This window comes from Lepidochelys kempii, chromosome 10 (genome assembly GCF_965140285.1).
Source record: "Lepidochelys kempii isolate rLepKem1 chromosome 10, rLepKem1.hap1, whole genome shotgun sequence".
Lineage (NCBI taxonomy): Eukaryota > Metazoa > Chordata > Testudines > Cheloniidae > Lepidochelys > Lepidochelys kempii.
In genome coordinates this window covers 49435624-49454566 of record NC_136389.1, presented here as the reverse complement: position 1 = coordinate 49454566, position 18943 = coordinate 49435624, and the positions used below count along the sequence as shown (strand labels likewise).

At 42.3% G+C, this 18943-nt stretch overlaps 1 protein-coding gene across 4 annotated transcripts in view; it reads left to right on the top strand.

Annotated features, from left to right (window-relative positions):
• HMG20A (high mobility group 20A) overlaps positions 1-18943 on the top strand; it is a 70943-nt gene that overhangs the window by 39787 nt on the left and 12213 nt on the right. For 3 of the 4 annotated variants that reach the window (XM_073303478.1, XM_073303479.1, XM_073303480.1), the window contains 5 exons: positions 1058-1150; positions 3191-3338; positions 5878-6090; positions 9076-9208; positions 9692-9723. In XM_073303478.1, the coding sequence (XP_073159579.1) occupies positions 1062-1150; positions 3191-3338; positions 5878-6090; positions 9076-9208; positions 9692-9723 (615 nt within the window). In that variant the 5' untranslated portion in view covers positions 1058-1061. Of the gene's footprint in view, positions 1-1057; positions 1151-3190; positions 3339-5877; positions 6091-9075; positions 9209-9691; positions 9724-18943 lie in introns of those variants that run through there. The other variant, XM_073303481.1, reaches the window with a different exon arrangement.

The following is an 18943-nucleotide window of genomic DNA, read 5'->3' as shown; positions in this document are numbered from 1 at the left end:
ATAGCCTAAATAAAGCTTATGCCCAAATAAATGTGTTAGTCTCTAAGTTGCCACAAGTACTCCTCAGTTTTTTTATGTCCTCACTAGTGCTGCATTCCACCATGTGTGTTGCTAGGACTTCTGGGGCATATTCCTTGGTTCTTTGTACTGCAGTAAGGTGACCAGCTTTATGATTCTTTCCTATTGAATTGTTGGAGAACTTGTCTGTCTTTCTGGGCACATGGGGAGAATTGTGGGAAGGCACTGGAGGACTATTAGAATACTATCAGAGTATCAGATTTTTGCTTATGACTTCATTGCAAAGTGGGTGGGTTACTCATCTGAGTAAAAACAGCACCTGGGCTCCAATCTACACCCACCCCCAGGGCACCCAACAGAGGAGCAGAGGGGAAACAGATTACTGTGAAAGCACCTCTGTATGTGGGTGAGAAATTTTTGTGGGTGGGGTTGGGGCAAAACCAGCGTAAGAGCCCTGGTAACTCTGCAGTGTAGGCGTACTCTAAGGGTAGGAATGGAATTTTTCTCTTTCCATCAGGTGAAACTTTTTCTGATAATTGTAGCGATTTCTTTTTCAGTGATCTTATATAGGTTCTGCTAGGGGTGGGTATGAAATAAGCTTGTATTCATGAAGTTATTCCTCCACAATGCAACAAATATTGCATAACAATACATTGTGAAAGTACAGGAGTCAGGGGAGGAAGTGAAAACACCAACTCAAATTGAAACTGCAAGGAGGATTTAGGTAGGTAGGCAGAATGTTATTTCCCACTAAGATGCCAACAATCTTCAGTTCTGATTATAAATACCTGATTGATGGGACCAACCTGGGATAACCCAGTAATATAAATTGGTAGCTTCATGTCACACAATCAAATCTTTTAGGTCCAAATAATTCAAAAGATTAACCAGGGTGCAGGATTAAATTGAGGCTGATGTGTTGTGTTGCTTTTAAGAACTGGCAGTTAAGTAATACTTGCAAAGACAGATCATTAAATGGGCAGGACACTTGTGAGAAGTAATTCAAATGTTAATTTTGCTTCAACTTTCTTCTTCACAGAGGTATGGAGAACCTGATGGCTGGCTCATCTCTACCCCCACTGTTTGCAGATGATGATGGCTCAAAGGAGAGCAGTGATATGCCCACAACTGGGTAAGCAACTGCTGCTCTAAATTCAGCTCACAGATATTGTCTCTTTGCAGACTCTCCAGAGAAAGTACTCCTGATTGTACACTCTTGCTACTAGACTGATTGAGCGCCATTAATTTTCTCTTTCACATGTACTCTTCTGGTAATTGTAAAATCTTGCTTTCCAAGAACAGTCTTCTAGAGCGGGTCTGCAGATATGGTGATTGTTTTCTTTATTGTGCTCCAGGGGCACCACTGAATTTCTGTTAAAGATACATTCTTGATGTCCAAGAACAGAACTGATAAATTAATACTCTTCCTATCTATCAAACAAATTGTCCTTATTTGCACAGGCTATAAAGCAGTGGCCCTGGCTTAAGTACTCAACGACAAAAGATTAGATTCTTTTTCAGGAATACTTTTTTTTTTTTTAAGCATGGTTGTGCTTTAACAGGTTTCTTTTCTATTCTTTAGACCTCCAAGGGGAAAATTCACATCTAGCATAAGCAGGTACAATTCTATGTAATTAAACATAGAGACACCTGCTTATACCAGGTCCGAACTTGGCCCCACATCTCTGGGCCTCAAAATTTGCTGACACGAAGTGTGGTGCATGTAGGAATCTTGACATGCTGTTAGGAGGGATTAAGGGAATGATCTTTCATCACCTTTCATTGAAAGTCCATGCACCACACTTGAAATTTTTCCTACTCTGTATTTGTTAGTATATTGGAAGATTGTGATGCCTAAAGTGGGTTAAAATCTGAGAAGTGACTGAAAATATCACTGTGGGGTTCTATAGGTGTTCTCTCTCTCTCTCTCTCTCTCTCTCTGTGTATGCTTAATGATAATAAACCATGTTTTGTTTTGTTTTGTTTTGTTTTTTCTAACTGCTGGCTCTGTAATCTCAACCTGAGATCTGAAAGTCAAGCCTGTCTGTTTCTCGGTTGTGTATCATTATCAGTAAACCTGGCCCAACTAATATGTATTTCAGAATAAGGTGCTGTAGAGGTTTGCAGCTCTCTGTACATGTCTGATGTTGCACAAACCAGAATAAGAATTAATCTTGCTTTGTTGTAGTTATGTTAGCTCTACGTCGCTAACGGGAGAAAAAAGTAATAAAATTTTTTTTGTCCATTGATTAAGCAGCTATAGCTTTGAATATACACAGGGAGCAGATCTCAAAATTGTTCAGATCTATGAATGATTTCATTAAGAACAGTGGTTAGAATGACCAGTGGATTGTTGCCCTAAATCAGCAAGTCCCCAAGATCCATGCAGATCTCTGGGGATCCACATAGATCATATACCTCCATATAGCTGCACTGTTGGCCTCCATACCACAAGCAGCCTGATTCCTGCAGGGTGCAGCCATTGACTGAAATGCCATCTTCATCATCTCTTGACTGAAGAATAACAGCCATTCAGGGGCCTAGTGGGAACTAATGATACTGGAGTCTGCTTCAGATATCCAGGTGTGTCAACAGGAGACAGTACTGCAAAGAGTTCCATCCCAAATCCCATGGAACCCCAATGGCACAGAACACTTATACAGGGCTATAGGAAATGCATACAAGAAGGTGCAATCACTTGGAAGAGGATGAAGATAAGACTCTCTACTCTGTACCTTTTTTGTCATTCTGCTGGTGTTCCCCTGAACAGAGCTGCAGGGTTCACGTGTTTTCATTCCTGCTCCCAACTTTCCTTCATATGACTGCATGTTTGATTATTCTTTGAAGCAGATAGTGTTTAGTTTTGTTTGTGTTTGACTTGTGTAAGCACAAGTTCCTCCAAAAGTTAGTTTTCTTAGGACTGTTTTGTCTCCATCAGGACCTAGGGGAGCTTTATCTAAATCCCTGGTAACTGCTGTAGACAGTGGCCTGGAAATCACATAGCCAGATGGAACGTACAGCTGTCTGAGTTGCTGTTTTTGTAATGTCTCACCTTTTGTCTGGCCTCAAAGTTGCATGATAATTGCAACATCATTGCACAGTTCAGAGGAGCAGAGGGGAAGTAGATTAGTGTGATAATGCCTGCGCTTTCTCACACAACTTGATTTTCCAGGTTAGCCCACTCTGAGGGGTCACACAGTGGAGGAGCTTCGCAGTCTGTGAACAACCCAGACTTTGTGGAGGACTTGTCACAAGTTCAGTTGCTGCAAAATGAGTCTTCTAATACAGCTGAAAGCAGCGAGCAGAGACTTGAAGAAGAGGTGAGCTGAAATAATGTAGTTAACACAAACGACTTATTGATTGAGAGAACAAAGCATGGGCTCTCCTCCCCATCCGTCACTTTATCCAGTCAAGTTTTTTCTTGTCAGTTACCAGTTTTCATCCATCCACCATATCCAGGAGGCTTTTTTCATATCTTTACTTTCTATAGCTATTTCTCCTCTGTTGCACAATCACTTTCCTATAGTCAGGAAAACATAGCAGGCAGACCCTCCAAGAGTGATGTCTGTGGCACTCCTTAGTTTAGCAAACCAAGATCACTATTTCAGTGGTTTGCCTACCTTTCCTTCTTTCCTTTCTCTGGGGAAATAGTACAATCTAATGATTTGAGTAGGGGACCGAGACTCAGACCAGAGTGCTATTCCCAGTTCTTTCCCTGATTTACTTTGTGACCTTGGACAATTCACAACCTCTCTGTGCTTCAATTTCCGTATCCGTAATATGGGGAGAATCACACTTATCCACCTCTATAAATGTTTTGAGATACTCTAATGAAAGGTATAAGTGTTGCTAATGCTTTTTAGACTGGAGTTGTGTATCATCTTTACTGATATTGATGATTTAGAACATTGGTTCCCAAACCGGGGGGGCGTGAAGAAATTCCAAGGGGGCGCGAGGCTGCCCAGCCCTTGAAGCTCCCAGCTGGGGAGGCTAGCCCCCAGCCCCTCCCCTCCTGTCCGCCTTTCCCTGTAGTTATGCCGCCATGCGGGCAGCATGGCTTGCACCCGTCCACCTCCCAGGCTTTCCAATAAGCCAGTCCTGCCATTCAGAGCAGCCTGATAAGGGGGCGGGGAGGGGGAGGTTGGATAAGGGGCAGGAGGTTCTGGGCGGGGTGGTCAGGAGACAGAGAGCGGGGGGGTTGGATAGGCGTGGGAGCCTCGGGGGGCCTGTCAGGAGTGGGGGTGTGGATAGGGGTCAGGGCAGTCAGGGGACAAGGAGCAGGGGGAGTTGGATAAGGGTTGGGGTCCCGGGAGGGGGCGGTCAGGGGACAAGGAGCAGGGGGGGTTGGATAGGGAGTAGGATCCTGTTGGGGGGCGGTTGGGGCGGCAAGTCCCGGGAGGGGGTGGTCAGGGGACAAGGATCAGGGAGGGTTGGATGATGGTAAAGGAGAGGTGGGGGGCTGAGGGTTTCACGAAAATTAAAATGGGGCCGTGATGCCGAAAAGTTTGGGAACCACTGATTTAGAAAGTTGAAGAACTGAAGCAAATGTCTGATCTCAAAGTGCTTTTACACAGACAGATTCTATGTCCACCCTTGAAAGCTATATTCAGTTTTGATTACCTCATCTCAAAAAAACTACAACAGAAGTAGTGAAATGCCAAAGAAAGGCAATCAAAGTAATAAGAAGCCTCAAGGAGGGGAAACTTCCATTCCAGGAGAGATTAAAAGAATAAAAGAAGGGCTACATGATAGCAGTATACAGCATAAGAAGATAGCATTGTCCAGAGATTATTACAGAAACATGGAGTTCAGAGAACTCAAGCAAATCCTCAAGCAAATCATTTAACTGCCCTGCTTCAGAGTTTCTCCACCAGTAGACTAGGGACAATACTCAACTGCTTCTGTAAAGCTCTTCAAATTTCTGATGAAAGGAGTTTTAAAAGTTCAAAGTAATTTATAATGATGTCCATAACAACAGTGAGCATGGGAGGGAAGGCCCACTGGTATTTCTACATTATTTACGTTATTTACATTATTTGTTTACATTATTCCATGATACAAGAAGACTGGGAAACATAATATCCTAATGCAACAAATTAAAAGGGAAAATATTAGTTAATATACAGTATGATAGATAACATGTGGAACTTTCTACAATAAGATACTGAGGCAAATAGCTTTGTAAATTTCCAGAAAGATTAGACACTTCCATTTAGAATAAGAATAACATCTGCAGTTATATAAGCTAGGATGACAATTTCATGAGCATTTACTCCTCATGCTTCATGGCATAAAATGATTATAGGCTGTGGTCAGGAAGAAATATCCCATGGCATAATATAGCACAATTGTCCAACTACACTGGTTTTGTTTGTTAGTTAGTTTTCCCACCCCCCTCCTTCTGAAGTAACTAGTATGTGTCACTGCTGGAGGTAGGACAGTGAAGAAGATAAGTTCCATTACAGTGTGTGTTATATTCCTAAATAAACGTTTTAGTGTCGTTCAGTTGTACGATCTCAGTGTGTTGGCGCTGGTCTCAACTCACAGTCCTACAGCTAGAGAATCATACTGGGATGATGAAGATACCATCTTATTGTCCCATGGACCTGCAGTGATGTTACAAAATAATTTCTGATGATGAGGCTCATTTGTCTGGCTTTGTTTACAAGAAGATCACGATTAGACTAAAGTGAAGTTTGAACTTTACAGAGAAGATAAGTGAAGAAGCTTATATTGCAGCCACATGCACTTTATTAAAATGTTTGAGACGTGAATATTTGTTCCTTCCAGGGGTAAAATTATTTATTTGATTTTTTTTTTCCCCATTCAGTCTGAATTTTCTTCTGTTTCATTTTGCAGCAAAGAACTAAACGAGGAGGCTGGTCCAAAGGGAGAAAGAGGAAGAAACCCCTTAGGGACAGCAATGCCCCGAAATCCCCCCTCACAGGGTATGTGCGATTCATGAATGAGCGTAGGGAGCAGCTTCGAGCAAAGATGCCTGAAGTCCCTTTCCCAGAGATCACCAGGATGCTGGGCAATGAGTGGAGTAAGCTGCCTCCTGAGGAGAAACGGGTACCATTAACTTTCCTTTTCCTTGCTGGGGATTTGATTATTGTTTAATGGGAACACTATTGCTTACTGAGGAAGTTGACACCAGTATTTGGCCATGACAGTGTTTAGGAAGGTGTTTTTAGATGGGGTGCAAAGGCCCTTAAGGGGTAAAGGAAGGAACCCTCTTGGGACAAAAGTAGCTCTCCCTAGTCATTGCTGGTGGAAAATTATATAGGCCCTATAAACAGTGCAAGGGTATATGCAGGACATGCATGAGTCTTTCAGAAGAGAAAGATAGGCAGACCAGAAGGGATGGGCTGCTCACAGCTAGCTGGGGTAGAGCTGGTTTTTTGACAACGTATTTGTCCATTTTCAAGGTCTGCTAGCCATGTAAAGAAAGCATAGCTCTGTAATTTGTGCTAGTGAGAGTGTTCTGTTAATTTTAGTCTCTATAAAAATCTGTCCCAGGAATGAGAATTTGTTTTTCTTTCAACAAGAATATGGTGTATCTCTCTTCATCAGTTTACCTGGGCCTTCTGCACTATACCTCATATGTGAATTATGGCAATGGCCAGCTTGATTTGTTCCTTTACTTCCTTCCACTGGAGCGGATGCCAGCATCACTACTAAATTTGTACTATTTGCACCTGATTTCTTAACTGTAGTTAAGATTGCATGACAGAGTTCAGTTTAACAGAAGCTTTAAAACCTTTATTTTGTAAATATCTCATTGCAATAACAAAAACATAAACTATAAACTTTGGGTACTATTTGAATTTTTCATGTTTTTTTTTTATGAAAAATGAATTGATACAAAGAGAATAAGAGCTCAAAAATCAATCAAACCCTTTGGTTTTTTTTTTGTAACGAAATGTCTCATTTTTTTTCTTTGTACCTTTTTTGCAAGAAATCTAAAACATTCTGTCCTTTGTCCACATTGTTGCTCCTCATGTGCAGATTCCTAGAATATCAGTTACACATTGATAGTGTTTGTCCTTACAGCATTTGATAACATTTTAACCATAACAGAAAATGTGTGTCAAGGTCAGCTTGCTGAGTTTGATGACAAATCTGTTGCAGAATGATTGCCGTCACTCACTTCTAGGGGCAAAAAACAAAAAAAAAAAGATACTCCCTTAACAAATAACTCTGTAGCCTAAGGAAGGCTGGGAAAGAGGAGACCAGGTGTTCAAATCTTTCCTCTTTTAACTGCTGTTTAAATTCCTGTGGAATTCACTGGACTACTCTTATTATTGAGTCAGATCCTGAATCCAAACCTAGAAGACAAGGAAGGGCTGCTGAACACTCCCCCCCCTCCCCCCCCACTCCTCCCGCGGTCCCCTCCCAATCCCATTTTTAAGAAATAAGTTAGCAGTTAAGTTAACACTCCAGGCCTGGCACCCAGGTCTCCAACATGACAAACCCCAGTCTTATGCACTGCACCACACTGCCTTTCAGTGTGACTAAATTAGGCTTTGGATCTCCTAGCTTTAACCACTATAAACCACACTCCTCTTCCAGAGTCAGGAATCAAATCCAGAATTCCTGATCATCAGTATTCTACAGCTGACTAGAGAGTACTTGTATAATTCAGTGGGAAAGCATGTTTCAAGTCTCTCTCCATTGTCTGGTCTCCAAAGAGACAAGAAATTACTCCTGTCAATCAAGTGACAACAGTCTAGCTATGGATCTTTCTCCCCATTATCAGAGGAGCTATGTACTAAGGTACACCAAAGCTGTATAAAAATAACTAGAAAACTGGCAAACAAAAACTGCATTTAGTGGCAGGTAGGGTTGCAGCAGGACACAAGCCATCCACCCAAAACCATAAAAGGATGGCTATAAGAAGCTTAAGGAGTAAGACTTGTGGATTCCTTTCCACCTTCAGATTGCCTACAGCATTGTCAATAATTCACTCTAATGCTAACATAAGGCTTTCATTTCCATCTCCAACTGACACTTAGAAGTAATATGTACTCGAGTGTCATCAAACTTGCAAAACCTTAATAGTGACCTCAACAGTGTTAAGGCAAAATAACGTCCCAAATGCATGGAATGTGTGATAGCCAGATATACCAATTGATATTAGTTGATATAATGGATATAAAAGCATATGAGGTCACTGTTACGGTTTTGCCCGAGTAATATGAATAGGTTTGCATAATACTGCATGATATAAACTTATATGGGGAAAAAGCCTTAAGCATATTGTACTGAAACATGATAGCAGGGAAGGGAGCATTTTGGTGAAAGGGTCCTGTTAATTCCCATGTTGTGTTATGGTTATTCTTTAAGTGGTTTGCAGTCCAGCAGTTTCTATTATTGTTCAAGAGTTCCCTGCATTAAGCAGATGTATGAAAATGCTTCAAGTTTATTTCTTAAAAAATAGACTGAAATATCACTAAGGCTTAAACTGACAGATCCCTCTTGGTTCTATTCTCTCTGTAAACTGCGTGTTCTCATAGTACTCATAGTAGCTACGTCTGTCTCCCCTATCAGATGAGAGGACAAGATATTGTGTTGCAGCATGGTATCGGCCTTTCTCCTAGGGGTCTGAAGGTGAGAAAACACAGTACTCTGCTTCAGGAGACTGACACACCTTAGCAACAATCTGAGCCCCTAAGGGTGATCCATAACCAGAGCTTCCTGTTCAACAGCACATAGTGCCGGCCACAAATATCCAGTTCATAAATATTTTCTGACTATGTGAAGATAGCACTTGGCTGCATTGAGTAGCCTGATAGCAAGTCACCTCAGCATCTAAGTAAACTATTGCAATCGGTCTAATCGAGAAGTAAGTTTAATGGGATGTTGATTTGGATAAAATATGTTACTATTCTGGAGTGCTTTTCTCTCTGTTTTTATCCTTTCTCAGGTTTCCGTGTTCTGAATCTCTCAGGCATTCTCACTCATTTTTCTCCATTCCTTTCCTGTTTATCTAGGTAAGATGATCATGTGTCTGATTGTTTGGGTTTTTTCCTGAAGGGCTCTGTTTTCTTGTTGCAGCGCTACCTTGATGAAGCAGATAGAGATAAAGAACGGTACATGCGGGAACTGGAGCAGTACCAGAAGACAGAGGCCTACAAAGTCTTTAGCAGGAAAGCACAGGACAGGCAGAAAGGCAAATCACACCGGCAAGGTATTAAACCATAACAAAAATAGTGCCTTACAAGTATCATGACAACTCTGGCCACATTCAGAAGAGAGGATACTGGGCTAGACGGACCATTGGTCTGACCCTGCATGGCAATTCTGTTAGCTAGAGTGATAAACAGTAGACAGTTAGCTAGAGTAATAAAAATATCCAGGCATATAGTCAACTAGCAGGTGTCAAACACTTTTTTATAAAGCCTGTGACAGTTACACTGCTTAGAACATACTCGTCTGTGTTTGCCTAGATCAGCGTGCGTGTGTGTATGCAGAGTGATTAGGTTTATGTAGACATTAGTGTGCCTTGTGACAGGTACATTAGAAAAACCTAAGGTAGATGGAGATACTGTGTGCTAAAGCCCTTATAGTATAACTAGACAGATTGTGTAGCTGTGCTTTTGACTTGTACTGCTAACTTTCTCCTTCAGTTCTCTTTCATTCCAGGATCATCTTATCTTTTTGTTTGTTTCAGATGGAACACGACAGACTGCCCACGACCATGAGGTAAATACCTTACTTTCTTCTACATAGCAGCGGGCAGGACCACAGCTGGTAAAAATTGCCATTGAAGTCAATGGAGTTATGACAGTTTACACCAGCTTAGGATCTGCCCTAGATATAGATTTATGCAAATTTCTCACCCTTTCAATACAGTTTTTTTGGGGTCTTGTGCAATTGAGTAATTTATGTGCTGTTTTTGGTGCTTTCTGCTAAATCGGAAGCTAGTCCATGCATATATAAGTGATCTGAAACAAATTGGAAATGGAGTTTAGGGTTTGTTTTTAAAAGGGCTGAGGCCCAGCCTCTCCTTTTGTAGGTGTAATTTGCATTGCAAAACGTACACCTGTGATTTGGAACCTAGAACAAATTCTGAGTGTAGGTCAGAATAATTGTGTCTTTTACGTACTTGAGGTGTATGTGTAATTCAATTTCAGGTGCAAAATTGCAGGTGAAAATTTTGGAAGCAGAAAAGCCTGCAAATGGGAAACTGTTCTTTTGAAAATATGGCATGTAATGTCTAGGACAGGGGTGGGCAAACTACGGCCCGCAGGCCGGATCTGGCCTGTCAGGACTTTGGATCTGGCCTGCAGCATTGCCACCCCCATGGTGCCGCAGGTCCTGTGCCGCTCCGGGAAGCGGCCGGCACCACATCCCTGCAGCCCAAGGGGGAGGGGTAGAGGGCTTTGCGTGCTACCCTCGCCTGCAGGCACCGCCCCCCGCAGTTTCCATTGTCCGGGAACGGGGAACCGCGGCCACTCGGAGCTTCAGGTGAGGGTAGCATGCAGCGCCCTCTGCCCCCCCCACTCTGCCCCCAGGGGCTGTAGGGACGTGCTGCTGGCCGTTTCCATTAGTGGTGCGGGGCCAGGGCAGGCAGGGAACCTGTCTTAGCCCCGCTGCATGCTGCTGCCACCCTGGAGCCGCTCGAGGTAAGCGGCACCGGGCCGGAGCCTGCACCCCAACCCACTGCCCTGAGCCCCGTGCTGCACCCGAATCCCCAACCTTGAGCTCCTGCCTCACCCCTCCTGCACACCAACCCCCTGCCCTGAGCCCCCTCGTACACCTGCACCCCTCCTGCGCCCCAACCTTTTGGCCTGAGCCGCTTCCTGCACACCACACCCCCTCCCACACACCGCACTCCCTCCCGCACCCCAACCCCCTGCCCCAGCTCTACGTTCATGGCCCTGCATGCAATTTCCCCATGCAGATGTGGCCCTCAGGCCAAAAATTTGCACACCCCTGGTCTAGGACATTCTTATGGCCAGCTTGAGTCATAGACCGATCATGCACAAATAAGTTGCACCTCTATGTTATTGTTCCAGTGCACCAACCACCATGTGGCTTTTTCCAAGGTAAGGGAGGGGAATGGCCAAGTTGGTGGGAGACCTGTTGTAACACCTGTTAGCATACCAAGTAAGTGAAGAGTAATGAAAAATACTGCCTTGCTTTAACGAGACTCTAGATTCCCTGATGTTAAACAGACACTAAACCTTCTGTATCCTGGTTGACAACAAAGTTATCCCTCTTTCTGAAGTGCTGTAATTGTCAATCTTTTAATAGAACCAAACACAACAAGGGCCATTTTACATAGGGTCCCAGGCCAGGTGCTTCCTTCACAGTCACCAAACTGTAGCAAGCAAATAGGAAAAAAACAAGCAGATGAATCATCCCCTTTTTCTATATGGACAAGAGACTTTCCTGCCAATGCTCTTCCTCTGTGAGCTCCCAGCCAGCCCCCTTTTCAGGGAAAGTCATCAGTTTTGGTACCTCTTGGTGGGTTTATTGGAAGGATGACTGGGATGGTCACTTGTCAAGCCACTGCAACTTTTTAATTTCTGCTGCTCCCGTCTACTTTAACAGTAATACATTTCATTTCCAGGGAGCAGCTTTGGTTGGATGCTTTCAGCTCAGATGCGTTCTCCCACTGACCCGCAAAGCCAATTATTCCCTATCAGACAAACCTTTAGAAATAGATGGACTCTTAGGATGTCTAATATGAAGTGCCTAAATCTGCATGCCACGTGGGAGTTGACTTTTTATTAGTAACCCGCACAAAACAGTGTAACCCTGTCCCAGGCAGTAATATAATACTTGTACAAAACACACAACACACATAAGTTTTAATAGAATTTGCATGAAGTATGATAATGGCCATTTAACTTAGATTACATAAATATTCTATTTAACAGCAGTGTTCATGTGACAAGTCACTTCAAAAATTCAAACAGGCTTAATTCTTATCCTTCAATATATGTAATATGACTACTGAAAGATCATCATTATCTAAATGTACTCATGGAAGAGAGTTGACCTCCTGCACATCCCTATTGCGTTCTTATGCTCCATCCGAGCAGGGACTGCTCATGTGGAGCTAGGAACTCTGCCAGGTAGGCACTCTGTTCTGAAAGTCTCCTCTCCCCTCCTCTTCAGGATTTTCTGCCTTTTCATATTTGCAAAACTCTGTACACAAGTTACCTAATAAATCCTCACAACACCTCTCTAAGAGTAGGTCTACACTTACAGTGATGTGCAGAGTACAGACACTGCATGTCTAGCTATCACTACTATAAATAGCAATGTAGACAGTGAGGCATTGCTTAGGCGAATAGATTACAGACATGCCAGAATCTTAGGGGGTATACCCTACATGCAAGCAGTGCTTCCCATATCTACACTGCTATTTTTAGCAGTGTAGTATTCCTCTGCCTCCCCACTGCTAGAGCCTTCCACTGCAACTTGTAGCTATACACCACACAGTCCGCCTTTCACTGCAGCGTGTAGCTATGCATACCCTACACACCACTGCAAGCGTACACAAGACCTAATGTAGGTAAGTAGTGTAACTGCCATTTACAAAGGAGGAAACTGGCACAGAAAGGCTAAGTGACTTGTCCAAGATTGCACAGCAAGTCACCATTAGATTTAAGATCTCAGGAGCTCCTGGATCCCTGTCCTATTCTTCTTCCTCTAGTCACTATTGCTTGCTGTTGTGGTAGTTCTATGACCATCAGAGAGGATCTGCTAAATTATCTCTTGCAAAAATTTGGGAGCATCTCTGGGTCAAGGAAGCTTTTCCTCAGTGGTAATAGTTTAGTTACCATAGACAATGTTGATATCACTTTAGCATTTAAACACAGTGCATGTGCATAGCAATGACCTTCAAAATGTATAGCAAAGGACCAAAAAATGAAGTAAATTTGAATTAATCACAATAAAGTATATAGATTAATCTTCACATAAATCCCATAGTCATGAATTTTTATGTGGAATATTACACATAATGAACAGTGACTCCTGTGAACTTTATTCTTGGTTTAAAATAACTGAGATTTTGTGATTATATGCTCTATATATTTCACACTAATTTCACACTAATCAAAAGTGACCTTACCAACCTCAAATGTAACAAGACTTTCTACAGTGGTGTTATTTTCCCTTTCCTTATGACATTGCACTGTTTGTGTGGCCTGTCATGACACCCTTATGTGCTTGTTTTCTTCTGCCCACAAGTACCTCTCTTCTCTCTGTGTTCTCTGTGTTCTTCTCTTTCCCTGCTCTTCTGCTCCACCTTTTCTGAAATTGTTGGAACCGGAATAACCCCAGCTTCGTGCAGCTGATTAGAAAAACATGCCTCCTTACTGACACGGCTTCCATTAATCCACGAATCCACTCTTAGGAGAGGTGGGCCTGCTTGATGATGTCTATAAGGTAGAGTACAGTGCAGGGCAAATGGCCTGACAGAGTAGTGGAGCACAACAAAAATTGTCTACCAAATAGGGAGTATTCATTATAATACAGAGCACTTGAGTGGTACGCGTATGACCATAACAGGGAAGATATCATTCAAACAGACCTCTCTTCTCCCTTCTTTCTCCCCTTCCCCACATACCCTCAATCTTCTATCCCTATTAACAGGTTTCAGAGTAACAGCCGTGTTAGTCTGTATTCACAAAAAGAAAAGGAGTACTTGGGGCACCTTAGAGACGAACCAATTTATTTGAGCATGAGCTTTCGTGAGCTACAGCTCACTTCATCGGATGCATACTGTGGAAACTGCAGAAGACATTATATACACAGAGACCATGAAACAATACCTCCTCCCACCCCACTAGCCTGCTGGTAATAGCTTATCTAAAGTGATCACTCTCCTTACAATGTGTATGATAATCAAGTTGGACCATTTCCAGCACAAATCCAGGTTTTCTCACCCTCCGCCCCCCCCCCACACACACACAGACTCACTCTCCTGCTGGTAATAGCCCATCCAAAGTGACCACTCTCTTTACAATGTGTATGATAATCAAGGTGGGCCATTTCCAGCATAAATCCAAGTTTAACCAGAACGTCTGGGGGGAGGGTAGGAAAAAACAAGGGGAAATAGGCTACCTTGCATAATGACTGAGCCACTCCCAGTCTCTATTTAAGCCTAAATTAATAGTATCCAATTTGCAAATGAATTCCAATTCAGCAGTTTCTCGCTGGAGTTTGGATTTGAAGTTTTTTTGTTTTAAGATAGCGACCTTCATGTTTGTAATTGCGTGACCAGAGAGATTGAAGTGTTCTCCGACTGGTTTATGAATGTTATAATTCTTGACATCTGATTTGTGTCCATTTATTCTTTTACGTAGAGACTGTCCAGTTTGACCAATGTACATGGCAGAGGGGCATTGCTGGCACATGATGGCATATATCACATTGGTGGATGTGCAGGTGAATGAGCCTCTGATAGTGCGGCTGATGTTATTAGGCCCTGTGATGGTGTCCCCTGAATAGATATGTGGGCACAGTTGGCAACGGGCTTTGTTGCAAGGATAGGTTCCTGGGTTAGTGGTTCTGTTGTGTGGTATGTGGTTGTTGATGAGTATTTGCTTCAGGTTGGGGGGCTGTCTGTAGGCAAGGACTGGCCTGTCTCCCAAGATTTGTGAGAGTGTTGGGTCATCCTTCAGGATAGGTTGTAGATCCTTAATAATACGTTGGAGGGGTTTTAGTTGGGGGCTGAAGGTGACGGCTAGTGGCGTTCTGTTATTTTCTTTGTTAGGCCTGTCCTGTAGTAGGTGACTTCTGGGAACTCTTCTGGCTCTATCAATCTGTTTCTTCACTTCCGCAGGTGGGTATTGTAGTTGTAAGAATGCTTGATAGAGATCTTGTAGGTGTTTGTCTCTGTCTGAGGGGTTGGAGCAAATGTGGTTGTATCGCAGAGCTGGGCTGTAGACGATGGATCGTGTGGTGTGGTCAGGGTGAAAGCTGGAGGCATGTAGGTAGGAATAGCGGTCAGTAGGTTTCCGGTATAGAGTGGTGTTTATGTGACCATTGTTTATTAGCACTGTAGTGTCCAGGAAGTGGATCTCTTGTGTGGACTGGACCAGGCTGGATTTGTGCTGGAAATGGCCCACCTTGATTATCATGCACATTGTAGGGAGAGTGGTCACTTTGGATAAGCTATTACCAGCAGGAGAGTGAGTTTGTGTGTGTGTGTTTGGGGGGGGGGGGGGGTGAGAAAACCTGGATTTGTACTGGAAATGGCCCAACTTGATTATCCTACACATTGTAAGGAGAGTGATCACTTTAGATAAGCTATTACCAGCAGGAGAGTGGGGTGGGAGGAGGTATTGTTTCATATTCTCTGTGTATATAATGTCTTCTGCAGTTTCCACAGTATGCATCCGATGAAGTGAGCTGTAGCTCACGAAAGCTTATGCTCAAATAAATTGTTTAGTCTCTAAGGTGCCACAAGTCCTCCCTTTCTTTTATCCCTCTTAAGAATTTCAAGTCCAGTGTGTCTCTGAAGCCCCTAACGCCAACGTCAGTGTAACAGCCCAATGAATAATTTTCCAGGCTGACATTCTGGAAATGTCTCCTTCTCATTTAAGGACAAAGATAGAAACAATAAATTTTTTGTTTCTCTTTTAATTTATGAGAAATGAGAAAACGACACTCAGCCTGAACATATTAAGCCTTTTCAATGAAGGGGTAATCAAATCCTTATGATTTTAATTCCCTGAGCAAGCCTCAGAGTGGCTTAAGTATATCTGAGCCCCCAAGAGAATCCTTTACATGCTGGGTAATGTACTTGGCAATGGAAGAGTGCTGATGGGTTTTCATTACCAGTCTTCCGTTAAGTAGAGTTTCTCTGTTGCCTTTCAGATACTGAGCAATTTCACCTAATTGCTTTAATGTTTTTTATTTTGTACCTGAAGAATCTCTACCCTGGGGCACTATATATAATGTCTGTAATACCCTCTCCTCTGCCCTTCAGTCTGTAGGAGCCATTACTGGTCCATGCCAATACCTCCAGCACACAGCTAGTAGTATCAAACATGAATTGCCTAGGCTGGTAGAGCAAAAAGCGCTTGGAGGGCAAGCTGCATAATTGCCAGCATTCCAGTGTGTTATTGCTGAGACTCTGGAGTTCTAGATGAAATTAGTTTGTGGTTGTCTCGAGGCGTTAAGATCAGATGAGTACATTGCCAGGCTTGTTGCTGTACATGACTCCTCATTTTCTGAATACACATCCTGAGATTTTTTTTTTTTTCTGCAGTAACCTGCTCTAGAATTGGGCAGATAATGGGTGCAATAAAGAAAGCCATTGTGATATTTTTGTAACTCTTCAGGTCCTCAGAAAATCAGAACTTTTTTTTTCTTTTGCTCTCAGTCTTGAGTACAAGCCCACTTGGTGTGCAGCATATGAACTTTGTGCTCTTTTTGAATCTAGGGCTTCCCAGCAGTAATGTTACCACATTATGAAACTCAGCTTTACTTTTTTAAAAAAGAAAGTAAAAAATAAATAAACTGACTCTGACAGTTTACTCAGGTAAACACTTGGAAGGTTTTTGAAGTTCCATCTAGCCACGTCTATCTTGGCTGACTGCCAAATGGCACCCGCTTCACCCCAGTCTAGCCCCTTTATGAGCCAGACACCAATATGAAACACTAAGCTTAGCTGCCAGAATTCCCTGATAGGCTGTTAACCACTTAGTTTTTCTGCTGGGTACCAAATCATGTTTGACATTTCATTTAAAGCCTAAGGTGTTCAAATATAAAAGACCTTAGCGGTGGCAGAAGCAGGAGAGAGGCATTTTATCTCAGGCTTTAAACACGGTTTTGAAGGAATGATTTCTTGGTGCATTTTACCAGCCAAGATGTTTTAGAGGTTTGAGAACCTTCTGCTTTCAGTAGCAACTTCTCTAATGCTTAACTTTGTTCCTATATTCAGCAGCAGTTTTATTATAGTTGCCCCAATTTATCAAACAAGAAAGCTCAGTTGTGTCTTTGACATCATCAATATATACTTTGAAAACAAACATTTATTCATATTACTTTTGACTTGTAGAAATTATGACTGAGGCATCACTAAAAATATTAACTTTAAACTACTTTTTAGAAATCCCTAAAGAAAAAATTGCCTTCATAATAACTCTTCAGGGTTGCATTTTGTCTGTCTTTCTTGGCCTTTTTCTGTAAATAAGTAAATAAATAAATCTTCCAATTATATTGCATCTTTTATCTCTGAGGATTTTAAAATGGCTTGCATACTTAATAGACACAAAAACCGTAAATTGGGATTGTTTCATTTACCACTGAAATGTAGTCATCTCTTGGGTAGGCTGTGACAGCTGTTTAACTGTACAGAACAACACCACTGCACCACATTTCCAGAAAGAAAGTGAAGCCTACCTTCTGCAAAAAAAAAACTGCAAGGGAATTTTAGAATGTAATTATCTGAGTTTAATTTGACCAGGGTACCAGGTGCTGATATCACTACACTTGAGAAAACTACTAAATTTTTGATCCCAGGTGGTCATGTTCCTTGTTTTAATTCTATTTTAAAAGACGACAGTCTCATTTGTTGTGTTGTATAACATTGCACACTAGAGTTGAGTGAATAATGGATTTTTTTTGGTTCATTGGCAATTCCGAAAAATTTGTTTTGGGTTGAACCAAACCCCAAATTTGTTGAAATATTTTATGAATCAAAAACTCAAAAATTTCAAGTGTGATCAAAATGAAACCTGTTTGTTTTGCCCTGAAGAGGAGAAGGAGAAGGCAGCCTCCCGTATAACCTTTAGTTCAGTGGCCAGGGCACCTATCTGGGATGTGGTTAGGGAATTCATAAGTTATATGAGAGGGCTGTGGGTTCAATTCCCCCATCTGCCTGATGAGGGGAAGGGATTTGAACTATTCATTGTCATTATGAATGACTATGGATTGCCACTGTGTATGACAATGAATAGTCATTGGGACAGAAAGCGAGAATAACTCTACAGCCTGGTGCTTCGAGCACTCACCTGGGATGTGGGAGGGCCAGGTTAAAGTCTTGGCTTCAGTGACTATTTATTTAAAAACAGTGGAAGAACTTCATCAGCAGATGCTGAGAAAGACCCATCCTAGAATATCCCACAGCCAAGTGGAGAGGGCACTCTTCTGCAATGGGGGAAACCCATGTTCAAATTCCTTCTCCACACCAGGCAGAGGGAGGAATTGAACCAAGCCCTCTCACATCACTAACAAATGCTGTAACCACTAGACTAAAGGTTAGAAAAGTGCCTTTTGCCACTGCCACCTCCTCTCCCTTTCCCTGTTTTGTGATTCTAGTCCTCCTCTGCTTTTGTCACAATGCCGGTAATCGAAATGAACAATTTTGGGTTGCTTCAGAATCAAACATTTCATTTTGACATTTCTAAACCATTTCATTTTTTTCCCAGTTCATTTGAAACTATTTGGTGAACTTGACACAGATTCACAAAGATTTTGTGTCAACTGAAACTGCATTTTTTGGTGAATAAACTGTTCACCAAAAAAATTTGCCTAGCTCCACCACACACATTATCAGCACTTAATAAATAATAATGACACCTCGATCAGCACAGTCCCTGCTGGACCCAAGTTGAGGAATTGGTTCAGCACTATTCAGTATTATAGTTTCTGTTCTCTTTTCACCTCCCTCCACATCCCTCTAGTAAAACGCCGAATCTGGGGATATAATAACTAGAAGCTTGAAATCTGTACGAACACTGTCTAGTTTGTTGCCACATCCTTTATATACTCATACGCAATCTCCCAAGGCGCAGTCACGTCATTATTACACACAATTAACTAATAGGTGAGGGTGCAGGTACATACCATCATTCTATCTAGCAGAAAAAGCAGTCCTTGGACCACAAAAGATGACCGTCAGCAAATATTGTTGCAAATAGTATTCAGCTTAGTGTTATCTCCCACTTGCCTT